General features: G+C 42.0%; 1 protein-coding gene across 1 annotated transcript in view; it reads left to right on the plus strand.

Moving 5' to 3' along the window:
* Window positions 1-23,937, plus strand: part of RPRD1B (regulation of nuclear pre-mRNA domain containing 1B) — a 55,933-nt gene extending 31,996 nt beyond the window's left edge. Inside the window, exon 7 of the mRNA XM_082671145.1 lies at window positions 21,345-23,937. Within this exon, the coding sequence (XP_082527271.1) occupies window positions 21,345-21,494 (150 nt within the window). The 3' untranslated portion in view covers window positions 21,495-23,937. The remainder of the gene's footprint in view (window positions 1-21,344) is intronic.
* The last annotated feature ends 1,316 nt before the right edge of the window (window positions 23,938-25,253 follow it).

A 25,253-nucleotide genomic window follows, 5' to 3' on the forward strand; every position in this document is an offset into this window, starting at 1 on the left:
AAAACCAAAGAATGTTTGTTTGGTAATATTTGGGAAATGCTTGAAATTTTTTTTCTTTTGGGTTATACTGAGATTTATTTCCAACTTGTATCCTTGCTGAGGCCAATAAGTAGTGTGCCTCTAAGCTCTGTCTGCAGTCTGTTCTAAAATTCCACGTAAACATAGTGATGTTTATGGAGCCCAGTTCTCGTACTGTTGAGAAGGAACTAATTTCTACCCTGAGCTGACATTGTCTGAGTGCCCTTGGAGAGGGCCTTCAGAACTAGTTTCTCTAGTTTGCGTTTGTCTGGCTTCTTAATTAAATACATGGTGGCTTATCCTCAGTCCTTTGAGATAACTGAACCGGCAGTGTGGACATTTGGGAACTTTGGCTTGCTTCCAGCTGCTACGCTTCCTTTTCAGGAGTGTCTGCCCTTCTTTTTCTCAAAGAGACGTGGAGAAGAGTTGCAGCCAGTGGTTTGGGAAGGGAAGACAGTTTTGAGTTGGAGAATCAGTCGCTTACTACAAGAAACAGAGTAGATTGGGGAGGGAGGGGATGGTCCCCCTCCCCCAGCCCTGTACTTAAAGAAACACATTCTCTGGCACAGAGGGAGGGAAAAGTGAGCTAGCCCTGTGGCTGACATGGTTGTGTTTGCCTTTCAACACAGTCACCTGACTTGTGCGGGGAAACGAAGGATGGACGCTGTTTACCATGTTGTTACCTGCAATGACTACAGGAGCTGTGATGGGTAGTAGTGGTGGAAATTTCATATTCCTAGCCAGCTTGAAAGTGGAAGATGGGAAACGGCTATAAAAATAGTATGGCTTAGATTTAGAAATCAACACTGACCAGAAATCCTAAAGGGAGTTTGACAGGCAGTACCAGACGGTCATTTATCTGAAATGCTCATCTTTCACTGAGGAAGCATTTTCAGCACTGTGCCCTGGGACTAATGAGAGAGTGTAATTAATGATTCTGGTTGTAAGTCACCATGCCATCTGTTGAACTGCCCCTCGGCAACACATTAAGGGCTTTCTCTGATCTGTCAGACATTGATTATCATGAGCAGCTGCTGTTGGGTGGAACATGGCACGCTACCATAGAGGACAGAGTCTTTGAGAAGGAGATTGGGTTGGTAGCGTGAATTAACTCTTTGTACGTCTCCCTTCCTCATAGTTGCACTTTCCTCCCTATATTTCTTGGGGGATCATTCTGGTTTCTGTAGAACCAGTGGTTTGCTAGATGCCACAAGAGGTCATTAAGGCAGAGAGATGGATCAGAGATTTGAGTGTGTTTTGTTGCTTTCCAGCCCAAATTTCTTTACTCATCTGGGCATTGGAATTCCATTGCTTTAAGAATCAGAACAGGTATGTCCCACCACTGGAAAGTACAGATTCTGAACTGCCAGTTCTTATTCCAAACCATGTCTCTCAGCCACATGAGCAAAACTATTCATCATAAAAGTGGAGCTAAATTTGCTACATTTAAAAAAATAAACTACTAGGTATAACATAAGATGTTGAAAGATGGTTTTAGTTCTTTCTTTATCCATGTTTGCTAAAAATATGAACAGTTTACTCCCTAGAATCTGAGATTTTTCTCTCATATCCCATAATAGACTGGTCTTAATTCCATTATATCCTTACAGTGATGATAAAACTTGCTAAGTATGTGCCACTTGAAAGATGCATTATTACTATGAATTCTTATAAATCTTCCAAAAGTCTCTTACTGATGAGGACAGTAAATAAAGTTACCTACCTTTTCAACATTTTTTTTTTTTAATACTGCCAATACTTGTTTTAAAACTGCCACATGATGAAGTCTGCTTTTATTTTTTTCTTTTGTTTTGTTTTGTTTTGTTTTTGCGGTACGCGGGCCTCTCACTGTTGTGGCCTCTCCCATTGCGGAGCACAGGCTCCGGGCGCGCAGGCTCAGCGGCCATGGCTCATGCGCCCAGCCGCTCTGCAACATGTGGGATCTTCCCGGACTGGGGCACGAACCCATGTCCCCTGCATCGGCAGGTGGACTCTCAACCACTGCGCCACCAGGGAAGCCCTGCTTTTATTTTTTAATCTTTTCATTGCTGTCGGTGTAGAATATGGAATTCTTAGAACTCTAGAAATGTAATTATTTGCTTGAGGGTCTTTTCTTCCCAAAGTTCTAATTTGTTAACACGTAAGGTTTTTTTTTTCCTTCAAGTTTATATCTTCCTTACGTAATAATCATACCTTTTTATTCTTTCACTTGAGAATTTTATGTTAGATTTCTCAGTGGCTTCTAAAGTTTGGGATAGGGAATATAATGATTCAGAGCCTAGGATGATTCAGACCCTGGGATGTAGAAGACAGAGTTATGGCTCACAGAGAGATTGTGTTTCTGCCCTCAAGGAAATCATATTCTTGAGTAAACAGCATCGGTGAACATAAAACCAAACTGAGGGATTGTATATAATATAGATCAAGGAGACAACTGGCAATTGTGATTGTGGTTTAAGGTTAAGTCCAAACTTCCTCGCAGGCACTAAAGCCTTTTCTTAAAAGGAAGTAGCAGTTGAAGAAGGGAAATATATTTATAAATGGAGAACAGCCAGGCTGGAGCAGACAGATTTATGAAAGGAGGCAAAGACAGAAGATATGGGAGCGGGGTGCCGGAGCCCTCCTGTGGGAATTAGGCTCCATACTCTTTCAAGGGCTGCTTACTCAGCCATGAAGTCAACAAAGCCCATGCCAGGCAGGAGGTAATCGGAGAGGAGCATGATGTACGCTCTCCCGTCAATGAGCTTCCACTCTAGTGTGAGAAAAACAGCGAAAAAGGAGTTAAAGTAGAATGTGAGACATGTTCTAAGTAAGGGGACTGTCCTAACTCACTGTGTCTAAGTTAAAATAGACCAAGGAAAAATGAATATGTTAACGTTTAACATTAATTTGATCCGAAGTTTATTTAAAATTTAAGAGATTTATAAAATGCACGGGCAGTTTTTGAACAACATACTGCCTTCAGCAGGTCTTCCAAAGTTCATTCGAGTATGTGCTCTTTGGCTGCTCTTACAGCGTCAGGAACATAATTGTTCCTCGGTAAATATTTGTTCTGTGAGTGAAATTTATCACCTGATGAAACCTTATTTCATAAAGAAGAGGATTTTCTAGGTTGAATTAAAAAATTAATTCTTGGTTGTAAAGAATATATCAGTAAAGAAAGGTGAGTATTTGATGGAAACTGGGGGTTTCCTCCTTTGTGTTGCTTTTCTTTTTTTTTCCTTGAAGTAGAATCATGATTCATTTTGAGATGATTTTTTTTTTACCTTTTCTTTTATTTCTGCTTTTCCTTTTGGGTGTTATGGTAGACATTGGCCTTAAACTCCAGGCAGGGTTAGAAGGAGAGTTGCTTAATATTTGTCATGAACATGAGGAAACACAGAAATGGGAAAGAAGGCATGTAGAAGGAAGCACAAACAGCAGCCCCGAAGTGAGGATAAGGAATGTGGAGGATACAGAAGAAGGTGAATTCAAAAAGGAAAAGGCCAAAGGTACCAGAAAAGCCTCTAAACTTCAGTTCTTGGAGCAAAAGGAAGGTTTGTTTCTGGGTGACAGAGGTGACCATTACCCCAAGTGACTGCTAGAAGCTTACAAGCCATAGAGTAGGACAGACAAAGTTCCCGTCTTGTTTGGAGAAAGTATGATGTGGTATGTTCCGTCTGACTGATCAGGGCATGTGAAAAGCAGAGAGAGAGAAGGAAATCTATTTGTACAAGCATTGAAGAAAAAAAATCAAAAGGGGGAAGGTACCCAAAATTTTACCACCTTAACACATCAGTTGGTTTCTTTTACATCGTGGTGTTTGACTAGCAGTGCTCTAGAACTGAAAGGAGACAGTTCTGTGATATACATGCCACTTGGTACACACACAGACTATATGCCACACAGGGAAGAGCTCTGGGGAGATGTGTTCCTATCTGCAGATTTTTTTTTAATTGAGGTGAAATGTATAGAACATAAAAGTTATAACCATTTTAAAGTGTATGCATTTCATGGGCTTCCCTGGTGGCGCAGTGGTTGAGAGTCCGCCTGCCGATGCAGGGAATACGGGTTCGTGCCCCGGTCCAGGAAGATCTCACATGCCGCGGAGTGGCTAGGCCCGTGAGCCATGGCCGCTGGGCCTGCGCGTCCGGAGCCTGTGCTCCGCAATGGGAGAGGCCACAACAGTGAGAGGCCCACGTACCGCAAAAAAAAAAAAAAAAAAAAAGTGTATGCATTTCAGTGGCGTTCAGTACATTCATAGTATTATGCAACCACCACCTATATCAAGTTCCAAAACATTTCACATTCCGTCATACCAAAAGAAAACCCTGTACCCATTAACGAGTCATTCCCTATGCGCCCCCTCCTCCCAGCCCCTTGCAACTGCCAGCCTGCTTTCTATCCCCATGGATTTGCCAGTGCTGGATATTTCATATAATTGTGTCTGGCTTCTTTCGCTTAACATGTTTTTTAGGTTCATCCACGTTGTAGCATGTATCAGTACTTCATTTCTTTTTATGGCTGAATTGTCCATTGTATAGATATGAAAAAATGTCTACCCATTAATTTGTTGATGGACAGTTGGATTGTTTCTGCATTTTGGCCATTATGAATAATGGTGCTGTAAACAGTTGTGTACAAGTTTTTGTGGGAACATACGTTTTATTTCTCTTGGGTATATGTATAACTAGGAATAGAATTGCTGGGTCATAAGGTGAATGCTATGTTTAACTTTTTGAGGAACCACCAAAACTGTTTCCCATAGCAGCTGTACCATTTTACATTCCCATTAGCAGTGTATGAGGAGGGTTCCAGTTTCTCCACATCCTCCTCAGCACGTGATAACTGTCTGTCCTTTTTAAATTCTAGCCATCCTAGTGGATGTGAAGCGATATCTTGTGGTTTTGACTTGCATTTCCCTGACGACTAACGGGGATGAGCATCTTAGCATGTGCTTGTTGGCCATTTGTGTATCTTTTTTTTTTTTTTTTTTTTGCGGTACGCGGGCCTCTCACTGTTGTGGCCTTTCCCATTGCAGAGCACAGGCTCCGGACGCACAGGCTTAGCGGCCATGGCTCACGGGCCTAGCCGCTCCACGGCATGTGGGACCTTCCTGAACCGAGGCACGAACCCGCGTCCCCTGCATCGGCAGGCGGACTCTCAACCACTGCGCCACCAGGGAAGCCCTGTGTATCATTTTTTTGAGCAGTGTTTATTCAAGACCTGTGCCCATTTTTGAATTGGGTTGTTTGTTCTTGAATTGTAAGAGTTCTTTATATGTTCTGGATATTAAACTCTTACCAGATAAATGCTTTGCAGATATTTTCTCCCATTTTATAAGTTGTCTTTTCATTTCTTCATAATGCCCTTGGATGTAGTAAGTTTTTAATTTTGGTGAGTTCTACTGTGTTTTTTCTTGTGTTGCTTGTGTTTTGGTATCACATTTAAGAATCTGTTGGCAAATCCCGGATCATGAAGATTTACTCCTGTGTTTTCTTCCAGGAGTTTTGTAGTTTTAGCTTTTACATTTGGGTCATTGAGTTAATTTTGGTATATGACGTGAGGTGGGGCAGGGGGACGTGCGTGTAACTTCATTGTCTGCATATAGATATCTAGTTGCCCCAGCACCATTTGTTGTCCCCCACTGAATACTTGGCACTTTTGTAAAAAATCGGTTGGCCATAGATGTATGGGTTTATTTCTGGACTGTCTGTTCTATTCCACTGATCTGTGTGTCTGTCCTATGCTGGTATCACAACTATTTTGATCACTGTAGCTTCATAGTAAGTTTTAAGATCAGAGAATGTGAGTCCTCAACTTTGTTGTTGTTTTTCAATATTGTTTGGCTATTTGGGGCCTGTTGCAATTCTGTGTGAATTTGAGGATCAGCTTTTCCATTTCTACAAGAAAGGCTGTTGGAGTTTTAATAGGAATTGTATTGAATCTGGAGATTGCTTTCGGCACTATTGCCATTTTAACAATCTTAAGCCTTCTAATCCATAAACATGAGATGTCTTCCCAATTATTTAGGTGTGCTTTAATTTCTGCTGCAAGATTTTAAAAGAGATGCTAGATTATCACTTACTGATGCATTTGATATTACAAAGGCCCTGTTTAGGTGCCCTCGGTATCAGGGACCACAGTAGAAGACAGCGTGCGCCTCCTTTCAGTAGGCAGTGTCTTACACACCTCTAGAAGGCACGCATATGTATGCGTGTGCGCTCAACAAAGTCACCGGGCATGGTCAGTGACAGCCAGCTTCACTCTGCAAAGTAAAGGCCTGGATGTCTAGGTAAGGTCGTTAACAGGATTACTGAGCTGGACAGAACCTTAGAGATTGTATAGTCCAGCTTCTGAATTGGTAAAGAAACTCAGACCCAGAGTTAGCCCAGACCAGGAATACAATTCAAAGCAGACATCTTGTGATTTTTATTGAGTTTGTGTTTGTTTATTGTGGATTTTTAAAATTAGTTTATTTATTTCATAAGGTCAGGTCACAGCAGAAAGACACTCTACACAGAAGAGTAGCCAGAGTTGATCATTTCAGCAATCCCAAGAATCTTGTTTCAGAGACATGACATCTTATGTAGGGGGATTAAAATGGTTGCATGAAAGCATTCTAAAGTGGCCCTCGAAAAAACCTTTCTGAATTTGAGAGAGCCCATTTTGCCACAAACGTTCCGAGTACCCTCTGCTATAACTGTGCATGCTCTTGCTCTGCGAGGAAGGGAGAACTAGTTCATGGAACTGGGGCCTGCTGCTCTTTCCCCAGCGTGGCTCCTCCCCCTCAGCTGTGATGAATACTTGGGAGCACAGCTTTCTACTTCAGGCAACACGGCTGGGAAGGGGGAGACAGCCCGGAATCCAGCGCTGTCTTGTGATTCTTCATGTATCTGCTTGTAATTTGGTTATAACAGACTTGAGCAAGTCTTTGACTATAGCTGAGGGGCGCTAAACCAAACTGCTGGCCGTCTGTTGTTTTTGGCAGCATCCCCCACCTCCCTGCAGGGAGCAGGTGGTTAGAAGTGTTCATTCCTGTAATGGGATAGGCAGTAGGTGGAGATAGAGAGCTCCTTTTTTGTCAGCTTTGGAGTAAATTCTCCCCTTTCCCCGTGGTGATGAAAGCCAGTATCTCATCATCCATTATAGTGAGGGCAGATGGGAGCAGGTGATCTAATCCTCATTTTATAATCGGAGGGGGTTTTTGTTTGTTTTTTTGGTTTTTAAAAAAATTCTGGCCACACTGCGTGGCATGCAGAATCTTAGTTCCCTGACCAGGGATTGAACCTGTGCCCCCTGCAGTGGAAGCTCGCAGTCCTAACCACTGGACCACCAGGGAATTTCCTAATCCTCACTTTAGATGAGAAGACAAAGATCAGCATTTATATGAGCAGTTCAAGGTCACAGAGGAAGTCAGTGAGGACCAGAGCCCCAGTCTCCTGAAACCTGACTCCAGTGATCATCTACTGTGTTCCCCTGGGAACTGAGAGGCCCTGCCTGGTCCCCTGCTAAGCAGTAGTCACTGCCCTTCCTCAGCATGTCATTCTTTCCTCCCTAGACCAGCAGTGCTGTCAGCACCACGGGCTGTAGAATAGTCGTTGAGGCAGGTCAGTCTGCTCACACGGGTCAAGTGATCGGGGGGTTTGTACTCGTGTCCTTCCCCACACAGCAGGCCTTGGCTTGCTTACTGCTTTTTCATCCCTTTGATGTAGGACCCTTTTTTTTTTTTTTTTTAAATAGGTTTCCCTCCAGTAGGTGGGGACTTTTCTTGAGTTGTATGCTTCTGTGAGTAATTTGGAGTTTGGAGGCAGTGTTTAGTCCTTGGATTCCTTCCATTCATTTTAGGTGCTGATTATAGCTCAGGCCAGATTTGCAGCTGGAACTTTTATCTGTTGGTGTGTGTGCTTAGGTGTGTGTGTGTGTTCTTTCTATATTAATCTCTTGTCACTCCAGGGGGGAAAATGCCCCATATAATGTACTTCACTTACTTGGTGACCTAAGGGCATGGTTCACTGACATTTGAGACTTTACACTGAAAAAAGTGATGTGATTTCAAAGCTCTCCCAGCTGGAATTCCATACTTTTTTTTTTTTAAAAGAATTTCTTTTGGTGTGGACCAATTTTAAAGTCTTTATTGAATTTGTTACAATATTGCTTCTGTTTTTATGTTTTGGGTTTTTTTGCCGCGAGGCATGTGGGATCTTAGCTCCCTGACCAGGGATCAAACCTGCACCCCCTGCATTGGAAGGGGAAGTTTTAACCATTGAACCACCAGGGAAGTCCCTGGAATTCCATACTTTTAGCCACAGTGTTGTTTTTGTATTTATAGTTCAACTTTTGATTAATCCTCCTCCTTCCTGAAACAGCTCCACTGAGTTTTAGCTGGTGTGTGTAGCACTAATTTTTCATATTTATTTATAAAGTGCATATACATATTGAGTCAAAGCAGCCTCCGGGCCCCATGTCACTGCTTGTCTGAAAACATCCATTCTTATTCAACTAATATTCAGTTTTTTCTCTTTTCTTTTTTTCTGATTATAAAAGAAGCACATCATAGGAAACGTAGAAAAATTAAGTATAAAGAAAAAAATTGTAATCTCACGACCCAGAGATAACTACTTTTAGTATATTTCTTTTATTTTTTTCCTCCTATTTTAAAATTAAAATAATCATAATGTCATGCTTTTTAAAACTTTTATGTGATCATTTTCCTTTATTGACAAAAACTTTATAAACATTTTAAATGGATGCTTGAATATCTGTGGTTGGATATTCAATGATTATTTTTATTGTACTGTTTCTTTTTTCTCCCCCCGCCCCCCACTTTGGACTAACTTTTAGTCTGGATTATTTCCTTCCTATAAATTTCTAAAAATTGATTCTGTATGTGTGCAGATGTCTGCTTGTCTCTAAGTACCCTGCAGGTCATATGCATTTCAAAGTCTTTGCCACCAGTAGGCATTTCTGTCTTAAGCGTTCTTGATCTTTTTCAAAGCATCTTAGGCAGTCTAGAACTTTATTGAGCTTTATAGACAGACAGATAGAAGATATGTATCTTTAATATGTGTATATATATCCACAAGTTAAGGATTAATCTTCGTTTTATGAAGAAATGAACATTGAATAGTTTAATCAGACAAATAGGGCTCTCTTCTAGGTTTTATCTGTTTACATTTGAAACAGATGTGGGAAAATAGCAATTCTTATTATAGTATTTACTTGAGTGAGCATAGCTTTTTTTGTTTTGTTTTTTGTTTTTTGCGGTGTGCGGGCCTCTCACTGTTGTGGCCTCTCCCGTTGCGGAGCACAGGCTCCTGACGCGCAGGCTCAGCGGCCATGGCTCACGGGCCCAGCCGCTCCGCGGCATGTGGGATCTTCCCGGACCGGGGCACGAACCCGTGTCCCCTGCATCGGCAGGCGGACTCTCAACCACTGTGCCACCAGGGAAGCCCGAGTGATCATAACTTTGAGAGCAGAGTTCAGATTACAGAAATTTGAGCTCTTGTGTCTAGGTGTCTGTTTGACCCAATGGGTACATGTTATTTTGAGCGAAGATCTATTTTAGTCTTTATGAATGTTCCTACTCCTGTTAAGGTGGGCCTTCTACTCCCACTTCAAGTTGTGATTTTTGAAGAAAGTAAAATTGGATTGTGGCATACTCTGCAATCTTCTAAGTTATATCTCTGACTTTGTTTTTCCTTATAAAATGTAGGGCCTGAAATAAGGTCAGAAAGAGTCTTTTTCCATGTTTAGGGCAAAAATGTGCATGCTTATAATGAGTCAACCTGAAACCTTTACAAAGTCCCTGAGGTACCTACAGCCTGCTTCATGTAAAGAAGTGATGGTACCAGCCAAATGTCATTATGACTCTGCCAGCCTCCTTATTTGTTCTCTTCCTTATTCAGCTTCTTTCAGCATCTTTAGGAAAAAGTGTGGACCACTCTCTTGCTTCTTCCAGTCGTTAGGTACTTTGAGAATTTTAAGCAGAGTAACTTTGCAAATTTCAACTCAGCAAAAATTTGCCAGCAGCCTTCTAAGCATTATTGGGGTTTGGATAGTGATTATATATAGACACAGCCCACTTTTTCTTCATGATGTCTGGTATGATGTATTTGGTGCTTTTCCGAGTCCTTTTATTTTGCCCATAGTGTTTCTGCTCCGTGGGACATAAACTCACTAGGAGTTATTCCCAGAAAGATACCGTTTGCCCCAGTTAGGATTTAGTGATGAGGACCTAAAGTGCCCATTCCAGGCTCTTTCTGACTTTCTCTACTGAGGCCAGTGGTCTTTGCAGCCTCTTGTCTTTGGTGTGGTTTTTCATTTATAAAATAATAATTTTACCCTCACCTGGGGCAAACAGGTTCCAATACTTGTCTAACCTAAGTTGTTAGTGTTCGCCTTTCTTTATCTCACAGGATCTTTAGGGCCAAGTTATTTTCCTTTCTGTGGAAGAACTCTCCAATAGGCTGGCTGAAAGCATCCTTCTCAGCACGTGTAGCATACTTTGCCTCTCTAATATTTTTTTAAATCACATTCACACAAGCACACCCCTGCACCACTACCACTATGCCTTTGTAACTTCGTGTTTCTCCTTGCTGCCTCTGCTTACCCCATTGCAGTTTAGCAGGCGTATCTCCATTACTGTCTTTAGAATCTTCCACCAGTGGTCTAATCTCAAAAGCCAAAAGATACTTTTCAGTCTCTGTCTCTCATCTCCTTTTCTCTTTTTGGCCCTCTCTATAGCATTTTATACTGTTTAATAATTTTTATGTGTTTTCCTTCTCTGGTTTCTGTATCCCACCTTCTGCTGGTTCTAAGACTTTTGTCCTTTAATCAGCTTTTCTCCATCCTTGCCCTGTAAATATGGGTTTTCCTTTAGGTTTTTTCTTATTCCAGACCTTTTCCTTGAGTGACATAAAGTGGCTTCAGCTACCACCTTTGTGCTGATGGCTTAAATCTAAATCTTTACCTAGACACTTCCTTGTACTTAAGACCCATTTATCTTATTTCCACAGATACTTCTTACTTAATATGGTCAAAACACACCATCTCTTCCCTTCTAACCTTTCCTTTCCTGCCCTTCCCCTCTCTTGGAGAAGAGCATTGCCGTTCATCAAAACCAGACACTGGACCTCATCCAGTGTTTCTCCCCCTATTTTTCCCACCTCCCACGCCAGTCATTTCACCCTTCTCATGTCCCAGTCTCTCCCTCAGCTCCTCTGCCGCACCTCTGCCAGACAACCTCCCGTCGCCTGTCTTCCACATTGGAGTAGTCACCAAGCCATTGTGATCTTTGTCTCCTCAGGTTTTCTTGAATTTGTCCCCCTTCTCTTCATCTCTGTGTCCACCTCTACCACCTTAGTTCAGGCTGTCACTGTGTCTCACCTGGTCGCCTGCAGTAGCCTGGTTACTGATCCATCTGCATTTGTTCTTATGCCCTGTGATCCATTCTTTGCATGGCACCCTGTGATGTTTTCAGCATGCAGCTCTGGGCATGTCATTCTCTGCTCAAACATTTAAATGGCTTCCCATTGCTCCTAGAATATAGGCCCAAATCCTCTCATGTGGCCGTCCCCCTACCCCACCCCGGGACTTGGCCCCTGCTGACCTCATCAGCCATATCTCTTACCGTGTTCCATTGCATTTTGTCTGTGCTGACCTTCTTTTGTCTCTGGCTTCATATGTGCTGTTCCCTCTGCATAGAACACTCTCCCTCCTTTACTTCCCACTGGTTACCCTTACCTGGTTGATCCCCATTCATCGTTTATATCCTAAGTCAAACAGTATTTCCCGGAAACCCCATCTCCACCCCATAAAGCCAGGTCTCTCCCCGCTGCCACTCCCCATATATACTGTCGTAGCTCCCCATCATTTTCCTTTAGAGCACCACATAGTTTGTCATTCTCTTTAGGGATTATTTGGTGATTCTCTGACCAGATCATAAAATCCTGGCTGTATTGTCATTCTTTCATCCCCAACCCTAATCCTGATGCTTGGCTCAGCGTCTGACCTCAGGTGGCACTTATGGTTGCATTTCGGTTTATCTCCAGGTGCGGTCAGAGGATATCTTCAACGGGGACTCCTGGTTGAGGACGTTCCTGCGAGATCTAGGCTTTACTCCTGAGACAAATTCTTTTTCTCACTCAGCTTTTAGATTGATAGGGTTGGACTATGGTGCCACCTAATTAAAAATTCTGTGACTTTTTTCCCCTCGTCTTGGAGGTCATGGGCCTTTTCATTTTCTCAAGCCAGCTTCTAGTAAATGTGCTCAATTTTCAGGTCATACTCAAATGGTTTGTGGGAGGAAGGATTTTGTATCCCATTAATAATTCTCTTTTTCTTCAATTCTGTACATCTTTAACATATAAATCAGGAAGATTAAATATTATAAAATAATAAACATGGGAAGGGTGATTGTTCTTTTCCCCTCTCAGATCTGCTCATTGACATTGAACAGTTTAACAAGTGCTTGGTCTCATTCAGAACTCACCATCACCCCAGGATATAGGCATTATTTCCATTCCCATCTTAGGAGGATGCTAAGCCCAGCAAGGCAAAGTCACATGTCATACCACAGACAAGAGGTAGAGTAGGATCTGAGCCTTGGATTTTCTGACTCTGAGTTTTTTCTGTTCTACCACAGAGACCTACCTCCCTCCAGTGGGAGGGTGATATACCTTCAGTCTTTTGGAGGAGCTAGGAAATGCATTTTCTTCCTTTTTTCGCTAATGGGAAGGAATTGATGTTTTTTTATTGCTTATAGAGAGAGCTGTATCCAAATACTGTGCAGTAACCTACAGGCTAGCCTGCTTCAGGCAGACCATATAGCACTTAAAATTATAGTAAACATTGCTTAAAATTATTTTTTGTGAAAAATATCCTTTTCCTTTCTACCCTTTGCTTCTTATCTGCCTTCTAGGAATGCTTGACTCCCCCAGTATTAGGCTCAAAAGGAGAAACAGGTGAAAAATTGGCACCTTCGATGCTTGCACAGCAATAACCTGGGTCTTTATTAAAATAGTCATTAAGGAAGTCAGTTTGTGGGGGCTTTATTTGCATAAAACTTGCATTTTTGAAGGTTAACTTTTTAAAAAAGAATTAATTATAAATAATTCTTCCTGTACATTAGTATTTTGGTTTTATCTGGTTTTGTATGAGGGGTCCATTGCGTAAATGGTGTAAGCATTTTTGAAGGACCCAGGTCATTTTTAAATGTCTCTTTTTAGAGCACTTTTATGGACATCTGTTAAATTGTAAATTTTAGCTTTATGGTTATGTTAAGGTTTGAAAATTTGCCCAGTCCTAAAATTGATTTTATTTTTGTTAGTTTCATTTTTATTAGTTTAGTTATGTGTATACAGTGACTTTTCATTCTTCTTCCCTTGCTTTTGCATTTCCCTATCATAAGGGGGTTTTTCTTGTGATAGTAGAAGCTCCCTTAAACCTTTTGTGTAGAGGGTCCTCTGGGGAGAAGGAAATACCCTGAAAACACTTTGTGGTACGATTTCAGGTTTAAGAAGGCTGTTCCCAGTTGATCCCTCCAGTGGCTGGTTGGATTGCTCTGAGAATACTCCTAATTGTGGTCATTTTGTCATTTTCCCTTCTGGGAAGTACTTTGTGTGTTCTGTTGGAAGCGGGTGGGGGTGAGGGATTTCTTCCTCTGCCCCTCTTGAGCTTTTGTGGCTGGACTAAGAATAAAATTGACAGAAGGCAGATTAAGAGGAGAAAAAGAAACAAATTTTAATCATGTGCATGGAAATCTCATAAAAATGGGACCTAAGAAGTAGCCAGAGAAGGCAGCTTTTATACTTTTTAGACAAACAATAAATTTGTGAGGAATTGACAGCACAAAAAAACTTAGGCTTTGGGTGCTGAATTAGAAAAGACTGTAAACAGAGTTTAAGCTTGGGGTAGTAAATTAAAGAAGTAAAGTAACAAGGTTTGTTTATATAGGCTTCTTGGCTCTGAACTCCTTGTCTCTGACAGTAAGTGTTTCCTTCTACCTCCAGATGCAGAGTGAACCTTTCACATGAGAGATTTATTTCCTGCTTTTCAGGGAGACAGAGGAGGGTCAGAGTCTTTTTTTTTTCTTCCTTATATAAGCGGCTTCTTAGGCAGCTTCAATTCAAAATAATCAATATGCCACGGTGGCATATTTTGGGGCAGCCCACTCTGAGCCTCAACAATGCCTTTATTACTTATTTTAGTAATGGAGCCGCAAGGCCCTGAATACTGGGATCGGAGCCGCGACTTCCTCTTTTCCCTGTATCTTGCATCTTACTCAGCAGCTCCAGCCCTGCTGTGACATCCCAGAATGTGTCATTTTGAGATGTCTCCGCTGCCACTAAGTCATATGGAGCATGGAGCTGGGTGAGAGAGAGGTGCAAGTCAGTGATGGGTTTTCAGCGTTCCCGTGTAGATCCTTGAAGGAAAATTAAAAACAGCATTCTGATTTTCAGTCCAAGGATCTATAGGTTGTATTTTCCCTTAAGAAAAATGAATGAAAGAAAGAGAAATTAATTAACTAATTGGGGTTTAAGTAGAAGCTGTGACTTCTACATGTAGATCCTGTGAGCCTTAGTGGCAAGAGGTGAGCCTCCTGGCAGGATGAGGGGGCTGAATGGGCACGTTAAGTAATCTTAGGGCGAGGATCAGCTTCCCCTTTCTGCCTGGCTCTCTTTACCCTTCATGCAATGAAGCCGTTCTTTGACTCTGAAGCCGTTCTCTGAACAGGGCCCTTCATAAACTTCTTCATGCGTAATAACCCTTTATGATTCTTAATTGGGAGTAGCCAAGCAGTGGGTGATTTTTATATACCGTATGTCCTATAGCACAACAGGGCAAGATGAAGGAACACATGAGTCTTGTTACTGGAAATCTTATCAAATCAAGCCCCTGCCTGTGGTGTTATTTCTAACATAATATTTCTTATGTAAATACTTCTTAGCAAGAAGAAAGTAGGTTTGACAGTGTTTACATTTTGATCAGTGATTACATTTACATGAGTTGCTAGAGGGTATGCTTCTAATTTTGTTTGTTTTGAAAGTGAAATTCCTGTCTAAAGGTCACTGTGATGTCGGACCCTGTCATTTCTAACCATCTTATCCCCAAGCTCATCTGCAGCGTGTCAGATTTGGCTTACCGCTGTAACCAAGAAAGGCAAAGAATGTGTCAGCCTTGCTTCCTTCAGCCAGTTGTCTTCGTACTCCATGCTGGACTGTGTTCCCACAAAGTCAGCAGGGGGATGTTGGACACATTTTCTCCCTCTGGTTTGAAGAGTCTGTGAGGCAAGATTCCAGAGCTTTGTCAGGACCATAAATCCTCGGCATTATCTTAGAACTACGTGTTGGGCCTTTACCTTCTATGTTTTGAACATTTCTTGGCAGTCAAATAAACCCAGGCAATTCCTCACAGGTGCCTGCTTTCCCCTCCACCTCCTCTCCTCAAGGATCCTGAAACAGGGCAGCCGTAGCAGCAAATCTGGTGGAACTCCTGCCTGTTTCATGGCTCCCCATGGCCTCTCTAGGGTGGTGCGGGGTTTGCTGCAGTAGGTGCCTGTAGCAGAATGGAGGATTCAGCTCAACCCATCACCTCTGCCACCACCCCAGTATAAATTATTCATGAGCAGGGAAGGAAAAGCAACAGCTGCCTGGGTTTGCCTTGTCTTTTCCTGCTTAAGGTAGGTAGTGGAGGAAGAGGCAAGTGTCTGAAGACAAGAGTACGAAAAAGAGCCGTGTGAAGTGTGGGTGAGGTGAATTAGCTGGCAGGGAGAGAAGACTGATGAGCGGGAGCGGTGCAGCAGCGTCATCTGCTGGTGTAAATGGTACAGGGCTTGATCTCTCGAATTCCTGTACCAGGCAGGGGAGCATGAGCCTTAGATTAAAGGCTAAGTCCTCTGTTACAAGTGTAAGGTATTTTAAGCAAGGAGCATGTGACCACCTTGCCACATCATTTGTCTGAATGGTACTTGGTGTGCTAAAGAGACTGTGGGATGCAGCACACTTAAATGAGTCAACAGAACTTGAATAGGTCTCATCACTTTGAAGTTGGTTTTCATGGTATCATGAAAGGAAGCCTGGATTTCTGCTGAGCACAGGAGTTGCTGAGGGCATGGTTTGGAACCTTGTAGCAGCAGAGCTTGTGGACCACAGTTGTCAGAAGGCAGGCTAGTAGTTTGAGAAAAAAGCTTCTTGGATTCTCCTGAGGTCTGTTTCCTCTGCCCGTCCAGAACCTAAGAGAATAACTGGAAAGGCAGCTAGCTGTCAAGGGAGTGCCGTGACCTGACTGGCAGATTCTTCACAGGGACCACCGAGGAAGTCCCTGTTTTAACAGGTTTAAAAGCAGTCTTTACGTGTATTTAGATATTTAGAATATATATCTAGTCACTCTTGCTGATACATTTTAACCTCTTGTCGCATTGGTCACTTTTTTCGAAGGCTATTTTTTAGAACAGTTTTAGGTTCACAGCAAAATTAAGACGAAGGTACAAAGATTTCCCACATACTCCCTATCCCCAAATATGTATAGTCTCCCAACTATCAACATTCTCCAGGTGTGGTACATTTGTTACTGTTGATGAACCTACACTGACACACTATAATCACCTAAAGTCAGTGGTTTACATTAGGGTTCACATTGGTGTTGTACATTCTGTGGGTTTGGACAAATGTATAATTTATCATTACAGTATTTTCACTACCCTAAAAATCATCTCTGCTCCACCTGTTCATCCCTCCCTACTTCCCTCCAACCTTTGTCTCCATGATTTTGCCTTTTCCAGAATGTCATATAGTTGGATTCATAGTTAGCCTTTTCAGATTGGCTTCTTTCACTAAATGATATGCATTTAAGGTTTCTCCATGTCTTTTCATGGCTTGATAGCTCGTTTCTTTTTAGTGCTGGATAATATGCTGTTGTTTGGATGTACCGAAGTTTATTTATCCATTCACCTACTTAAGGACATCTTGGTTGATTCCAGCTTTTGGAAGTTAGGAATAAGGCTGTTATGAACATTCGCGTGCAGGTATTTGTGTGGGCACAGATATTCATCTCCTTTGGGTAAATACCAACAAGCATGATTGCTGGATCATATGGTAGGAGTATGTTTAGTTTTGTAAGAAGCCACCAAATTGTCTTCCAAAGTGGCTGTACCATTTTGCATTCCCACCAGCAATGTATTTGAGAGTTCCTCTTGCTCCACATCCTAACCAACGTGTGGTGTTGTCGGTGTTCTGTGCTTTGGCTATTCTAATAGGTGTGGGGTGGTATCTCAACAGTGTTTTTTTGTTTTTGTTTTTGTTTTTGCGGTACACGGGCCTCTCACTGCTGTGGCCTCTCCTGTTGCGGAGCACAGGCTCCGGATGCGCAGGCTCAGTGGCCGTGGCTCATGGGCCCAGCTGCTCCGCGGCATGTGGGATCCTCCCAGACCGGGGCACAAACCCGTGTCCCCTGCATCGGCAGGCGGTCTCTCAACCACTGCACCACCAGGGAAGCCCCTCAACAGTGTTTTAATTTGCATGTCCCTGATGACGTGTGATGTCTTTCACAAACATTTTCTCCCAGTCTCTGGCTTGTCTTTTCATTCTCTTGACAGTCTGTTGCAGGGTTGAAATTTTTCATTTTAATGAAGTCCAGCTTGTCAGTTCTTTCATGGATCATGCCACTGGTGTCGTATGTAAAAAGTCATCACCAAACCAAAGACCATTTAGATTTTCTTCTGTGTTATCTTCTAGGAGTTTTATAGTTTTGTGTTTTACCTTTAGGTCTCTGATTCATTTTGAGTTAATTTTTGTAAAGGATGTAAGATTTGTGTGTAAATCTGGTGTTTTGCATGTGGATGTCCAGTTGTTGAAAATACTATCTTTTCTCCACTGTATTGCCTTTGCTTCTTTGTCAAAGATCAGTTGATTATATGGGTCTATTTCTGGGCCCTCTATTCTGTTGCATTGATCTGTTTGTTTATTCTTTTGCCAGTATTGGCGTTGTCTGGATTACCACAGCTTAAAGTAAGTCTTAGAGTCAGGTAGTTTCTAACTTTGTTCTTCTTTTTTAACATTGTGTTGGCTCTTCAGAATCTTTTGCCTCGCCATATAAACTTTAGAGTTAGTTTGTCTGTATCTACAAAATAACTTGCTCTGGTTTTGTTGGGATTGCCTTGGATCTGTAGATCAAGTTGGGAAGAACAGACATCCTAATAGAATTGAATATTCCTATCCATGAACATGGAATATCCTCCATTTATTTACTTCCGTGTTCAGTCATCAGAATTTTGTAATTTTCCTCCTATAGATCTTATACATATTTTGTTAGATTTATACTTAAGTATTTCATTGTTTTGGGGCTAATTTAAAGGTATTGGGTTTTAATTTCAAATTCCACTAGTTCATCGCTGGTATATATAGGAAAGCAATTGACTTTTATATATTAACCTTGTATCTTGCAACTCTGTGTTTTTTAATCCTTTTCAGTGAATCCCACTTTCATCCTTTCTCTCGTGATGCCCTCCTCCTAGGCTCATGCAACTGCTCTTAAAATAGAAATCCCTATGGGAAGAGAATGAGAAGAAATGCCCATGGCACAAGGAGGTATGGGCATGATCCATCCACTTTCAGAGTGGCCTGAAGAGAGGACTTTAATATGGAACATATTTCCTTTTATTAAAATGAAGTTTCTGTGGTGATATCTAGAATATAATAGCAGCCTAAGCATGATGAGATACCTCTCCACTCTCCTAAACAGGAATAAATGGGATTTTTTTTTTTAAGATTGCCTTTGAAGAGAGTTATTTGAACTTAAGGTAGTGTGGGGGTGTTATCAGATCAATCACCTTTCTTTTTTAAAAAAAATATTTATTTATTTATTATTTATTTATTTAGGCTGCACCAGGTCTTCGTTGCAGCATGTGGACTTCTTAGTTGCGGCATGCATGCGGGATCTAGTTCCCCAACCAGGGATCAAACCCCAGCCTCCTGCATTGGGAGTGCAAGAGTCTTCCCACTGGACCACCAGGGAACTCCCAGCCACCTTTCCTTTTGACTTCAGGTGGACTTGCTAAATTAAATTAGTCTAAGGATTATCCAAGAGTGAGGACCCTTGGATTCTGATCTCAGGTCAGCTCACTAGAGACTTGGTGATTTTCAAACTGTTCTTGAGGAATTCCTTCAACTGAAGTGCTCTGTAGCTACCAAGACTGGATGGCTCTGAGTTGAGGTGGCTTTCATTTGTCAGCTTTGGTCAGAGGATTTGGGCAGGGAGCAAGGGGTAACTATTCAGTAACTATTTTACCTTTTTTGTACCTAGAATTCAGGAGAAGTTAAATAAATGAATCCATGTCCAGTAATAGAGAATTGGTCTTCTCTATTAATTTCCTGTGAAGTCTGTGAAACCAAAGAAGAAAACTGTTTGTGGAGGGAAGGACAGAGAACCTTCACGTTTTAGGTCCTCAGATTTGAAAGTAGTTTTCAGTTTCAAGAATGAAAGGTGATTACTTTATGTGGTGTGCTTGTGCATGATATTATCTTTTATATATTGTTAATTCATTGGGCAGCTGTGTAGACACCTACTGTTTACAGGGCACTGCTGGGCATGGTGGATGCTGGGTGAAGCATATAGGTCTGGTCCTAGCCTCCCGACACTTACTAGTTTGATGGAGGAGTCACTATCAATAATTAACGTAAGTCATTATTTTAGTTGTATTAAGTCTACGAAGGTAAAACATGGGGTGCCAGGAGAGCTTACTTTCTTAACCTGTCACTTGTCTGTTCGTTTGATGACTTGTGTGAGCAGCTCTCATTTCAGGTGGAAGGCTGACCGCCACCAGTCATGTAGGGGTGGAGCCTCCCTGCCCATTTCCCCATTCCCCTCTTCCACTCCTTGCTTGGAATTTGTCTTTACAACTCAAAGTAAGTGTTCTTCATTTAACCTTTTTCCTGTCTTATCACTCTTCCTAGGAGTGCTTAAGCTTATGCCCTCAAACCCTTTGCCTCTCAGGTGTCTGGCATGAAGGAATGTGGAACTTGAAGAAAAACCTTACGGGTGGTTCAGTTCCTTCAGTTTTCAGATAAAGAAGGATGAAGGAAAGGAGGGAACACATCCACAGTCACACAGAAACTAAAAGAGCCAGAATTAAACCCAGGGCTTTGCATCTTAGCCCAGTGCTTTCTGTTACCTTCCTGCAGGAGACGCTTTAGTCACCAAGGGCCCAGTCTCAGGAACCTCCTTATCTTTGCAGAAACACCAAGGAGGGTGACACAGTTAGAGGGAAAAAGTCAAGCCCCAAAGGGGTTGTAAACCACAGATCTCACATGGCCCAGAGTTGTTACTCCATACAGATTTACCAAGAAGACCTTTTAGCTGGGAGCTGAGGAAAGAAAATAGTATATTCAGTTCCTGTCATCAGGGGAGTCATATTTTAGGGGAACATAGAAGTCTTGTATGTATGGAGAGAGTACCTAAGAGCAGTCTGTTAGGGGCGCAGTGCACAGGAAGGCCAGTGGAGATGGGGACCAACGTCTTGGATAAGGAGGAAAGATTTTTCTAGAGGAGTGGGACTCAGCAAGTAGGCGAAGGAGTGGAGTCAGGACTTTGCCAGGACCAGGAGAAGAAAGAGATCCCTTCAGGCTTGAGGGGAATCTGAACAAACGGCCTGTGCAAGCTCTGGCATATGCATGGGGGGTTGGGAAGTTGTAAGAAGACCTTGCTGCTGGGAGCAGTCATGGAGATAGTGCCGTGCCATGCTTCCCTTTCTCAGAGGAGTGACTTGAAAGCTGGGCTTCTGGAAGATAAGTCTGTTCAGGGGAGTCTGCTAGAAGGCGTCAGCTGGGCCTTGCTGCACTTCTGAGGTGTGGAACAAGGAAGTCCTGGATACAGGCAGTGGCAGTGGGAATTTTAAGCTTCTGTAGTCCTTGTCTACGAAGATAATAACTCTGGGTTAATCTAAGTTTAACACACAAAATATAGCTTTATAGTGGTTTTTCTAGCCATGTCTAGGTGGAGTTTTCAAAATGATTTTAAAGCTTAGGCTTTATTTTATTTTATAAAGTATTCTGAAATAGATAAGAACCAAAGATACCGCAAATACAGTACATCACTTTTTACTTCCAAATCTCAAGTGCTTAGCTGAATACCATTTCATTCACTGTTGCCAGTATTGAGCTCTTGAGCTTTCCTTTTTTTATTTAAAGTTTTGCCTTTTGAGAGTTTGAATGAATGTTTAGCTGAATGGGGGAGGGGCTCTCTGGTGAGGAGCACACAGAGCAAGAAGGTGAGAGTATCTGTATCTCCTCTTTAAACCTGACCATCAGCACACACAGACTTAACTGCTTGTGTTCTCTTTGTCTCCTTAGGAATATAAACAGAAGCTTGCTCGGGTAACCCAGGTCCGCAAGGAACTCAAGTCCCATATTCAGAGCTTGCCAGACCTCTCGTTGCTGCCCAACGTCACAGGGGGCTTGGCCCCCCTGCCCTCTGCTGGTGACCTGTTTTCAACTGACTAAGGCAGGTGTCATGCCCCAGACTCCCATCTGTACCAGCAGAAAGAAGAGGGCAAGTCATGGTTGGAAATAACCTAGTAGCCCCTGGTTCTATCCCTCTTTCTGCTCAGCCCCCCCAGCCTCAAGAAAGAACCGCAGGGTCTGATTCTCCTCTCCAGCCTCTCCTGTTGAGCACAATTGAGGACAGTGGCGAATGGAATCCAGTTTAGATTTACATTTGGAAAGCATACAGACTCACTTCATGTTTCCACGCCCCTGTTGGTTTTCCATTCTTAGCTCTCTCTTTACACCCAAGAAGTTACGAAAATCATGTGTGGAAGAATCGTGTCTCTCCCGACAGCACTGTGTCATGAAAGCAGCTTCTCCTTTCTGAGTTGGGCTTGTTCAAGTTCACTTGAACTTCTGCTGAGGGACTCACTTCTGGAGTAGTTGGCTTTCCTGGCCGCCATCCACCCCAGAGGTTGGAGGCACGGCTGTTGAGCAACTTTGCCGTACAGAGTTTGCCAAATCTCGGATCCTCCCTTACTGTGACTTCTAGCAATGCGTAGTCAAAGGTTAGGTGCGTGTGTGAGCAGACTGGAGGGTCTAGCGATAAAGCTGATCTGGGACATCAAGTCATAGTTCAGAGAACGACTAACAGATCACAAGCATGAATTAAACATAAGTTATTTGCTTTAGGTTCCTATCCAACAACCTTCCCAGGCTGCACTTATCAAGGGTGCCACCCACTGTCAGAGAGCGCGTTCCTTGAAACATGATCTTTGCCCCAGTTGGTTGTGAAGGCGGTTGTTAGAAATGGCACTGTGGGCCTCCAAAGCTAAAGGCATTCTGGGAGTCCGGGCTCTGCGTGGGTGTTGCTTTGACCCTTTCTTTTGGGGAGTCGGGCACACACTAACATTTAATTCACTGCGTGGGCACGTGTCCACAGCATGGTGACTAAACTTGAAAATCTCCCCTGCAAATATGACACTCTGTGCATGCTTGTCTGTCCTTCACTTCACACCACTGCACGTGTCCTTGTGCCCCTAGGAGGAGGAGTACTTTGTGTCAGATGTTACTGAATAGCTCATCTCGGGAAGGGGGAAAGTGAGGGATATTAATTGGGGGTCTTAATTCCATTATCATGCCAGCTGACATTATGACTATATAATGTAGTTAGGGAGGATTATTACCTTGCTTTTAGTAAAGGTTAGGCCTGCTGACTGTAAATCATGCTAATTTGGCAGGCTTATTTTTGACATTGGAAAGGGCAGAAAACAATTTGCCCAAATAGTGTAACAGGAATTACAGCCTAGAGGCTGAAATCCAAAAGCTATATAAAAAGGAATTCAGTGGAGGGGGCTTCAGAATCTCCATTATTTTGAGTTGCTCTTTTCAGGATTACCAAAAAGCCAATTACATGTAATTTTACATGTTCAGCGTGTTAGAACATAACGTCTGTTTTTAAAAATGTAACAGGCTTCCCTTCAAGAAGCTTTCCTGCCTGCCGTGAGGTGAAAATGATAAAAAGTCATAGCAGGTGTGCAGTTTAACTCTGTGTGGAACCTAGTAGCATTTAAGCTATTTTTCAGATTGAATACGGTCTGTGTGTTGTTTGCATATTGACACTGCCTGTTGTCCTGTCATTATTAAATTAATGAGTCTATATATAAAGCTTTTCTCCCAGAGGCCATAGGGCAGTAAATGACTTTTACTAAAATTGCAGAATAAATTCCAGTCTTTGCTGTTTCTGCATATAAGCCCCCTCCCCGCTTGGTGTGCTGCTTTAGTCCCGCAGATGAGCTTGCTTCTGAACAGACCCATCTTGCACAAACTCTGTGCTTTCTTTCACCAAGGAAGCAAAGTCTTACCAGCCACAAACCAGCCAAAAAGGTGTAGTAGATATCTGCTGTCATCAGCTAGATGAAAATATTATAACATAATGGATTTTGCCCACTGCTGTGTTTTATCTGATTGAGTCTTTGACTAGAAACTGGTGCATAATTATTACAGCAAGAGCAAGAAATGAAACTTTAGCAGTTATGTAAATGAATGTGTTGGCCTCTTAACACCTGTTACTAGTGGACTTCCTGTAAGGAAGTTAGTTCTGTTTTGTTTTTTAACTCTTAATTCTCTACTTCATTTGTTTAATTTAAATGAACCTTTCTCCTTGTATGTGTGAGGTGATCCGGCAGGGCGGGGTGGGTGGATTTTGTTCTGTGTTCTCCTATACTTAGGGCATCCATTGGCCTCTAGGACCTTTCCTTCAGGTCTTCATTCTCAGAAAGTCTTCAATCTTCCCTTGTTTTTTGTTCTGTTTTTTTTCTTAAAGAGTATTTTTAAAGCTTAAATTTGTATATTAATTTAGGACTTTATTTAGAAGTATAGGCTGCCATTGGCGGTAGCAGTATATTCTGAAATGTCTCATAGATATATATTTTTGAATAAAGATGGTGTTGTTGAATGACATTGTGTAATGTTTCTTTTCCCTCCCCTGTTAGGGAGCACCCAAAGCTTTGTTTGTAATCAGTGGGTAATTAGTAATCATCAATAGAGATTGTGCTGTCTCTGCAGAGTCTTGTCTCTTAGGAGTTTTTGTGACTGTTTAGTAGCCCATAAATACTCAGCACTTAGATAGTATTTTTTGGTTCTTTCCAGGGGGTTAATTAGCTTTAATTAGCCAATTCACACAATACACAGGAGAGATACCTTCATAGTTTTATCTTCATTGTACAGAAGTGGGATTGATGGAGAGAGGTTAAATGACTCTTTGCCTAGTACCACACGGTCTCCGACAGATTAAAACTTGCAGGTTCTTTGATTTCAGCACTTCTGTTCGTACCACTAGGCCTCGTAAGAGAGATTTGATTTTGGCAGTACAGTGAAAACCACTCTGAACAGTAAAATAAACATGAGATAATTGCAAACCCAAGTGATATGTCTTTTAAAAACATTTTTTGTAGGTTTCTTTTCACTTTTAAATTCGGTGAGAGCATATTGACTATTACTGGTTAAAACTCAAAATAACAAAAAATGGTTTGAAATACTTTCCTTTGAAGCAATTGATATGTTTAGAAGGATGATTTTAACCTTTCTTACTGGGTGAGGGCAGCATTTACCAAAAGAAGTACAGTTACCAGTTTATCCCGTTTATCTCATGACGCAAAAAAACTGCTGTAGCCCTGGTCCTTCAAGGCTAAATGCAACCCAAGATGAAGATCAGATTTGGAAAGTTGAGGCTATGCATTAACCAAGTTCTGTCTTAAAATATAAAGGTTGAATGTAATATGTGAATCTCAGGAGACAAGATCTCCTTCTGTGTCCCCAGGTTTCATGGCCTAGTTAATGTCTTCACTCCTGCCTATAAATAGTAAGTCCATAATTCCTCTGGTTTAATTAGCACTTCAGGCTACAAAATGTGACTCTGAGGTCCTCAGAGCTGAGGATGGAACTAACTACCCAAGAGTTCATGAATCTGTCAAAATGCTTAACCTCTGTGATTAGAGCCATTAACAGTGTGACCTTCCTAGGCAAGGTGCTTTCCTCTCTGGGCCTCAGTTTTCTTATCTTTGAAGTGTATTGGACTAAATTGTTTCTGGACACCTGCCAGCCCTAAAGCATATGATTGTTGTCTTGCAGGAGAATGCAGGACTGAAGTCTGAGAATGCTGGATGGCATTTTCTGGGTTCTCCATAGTATTTGATAGATAGAGTAATAATATCATCATCGTGCTGTAAACGCTTATTTTTTAAAAAGTTTACATGAAATCTTGGAGCCTGTGAG

The sequence above is a fragment of the Grampus griseus genome (assembly GCF_964374135.1).
Source record: "Grampus griseus genome assembly, chromosome: 14".
Lineage (NCBI taxonomy): Eukaryota > Metazoa > Chordata > Mammalia > Artiodactyla > Delphinidae > Grampus > Grampus griseus.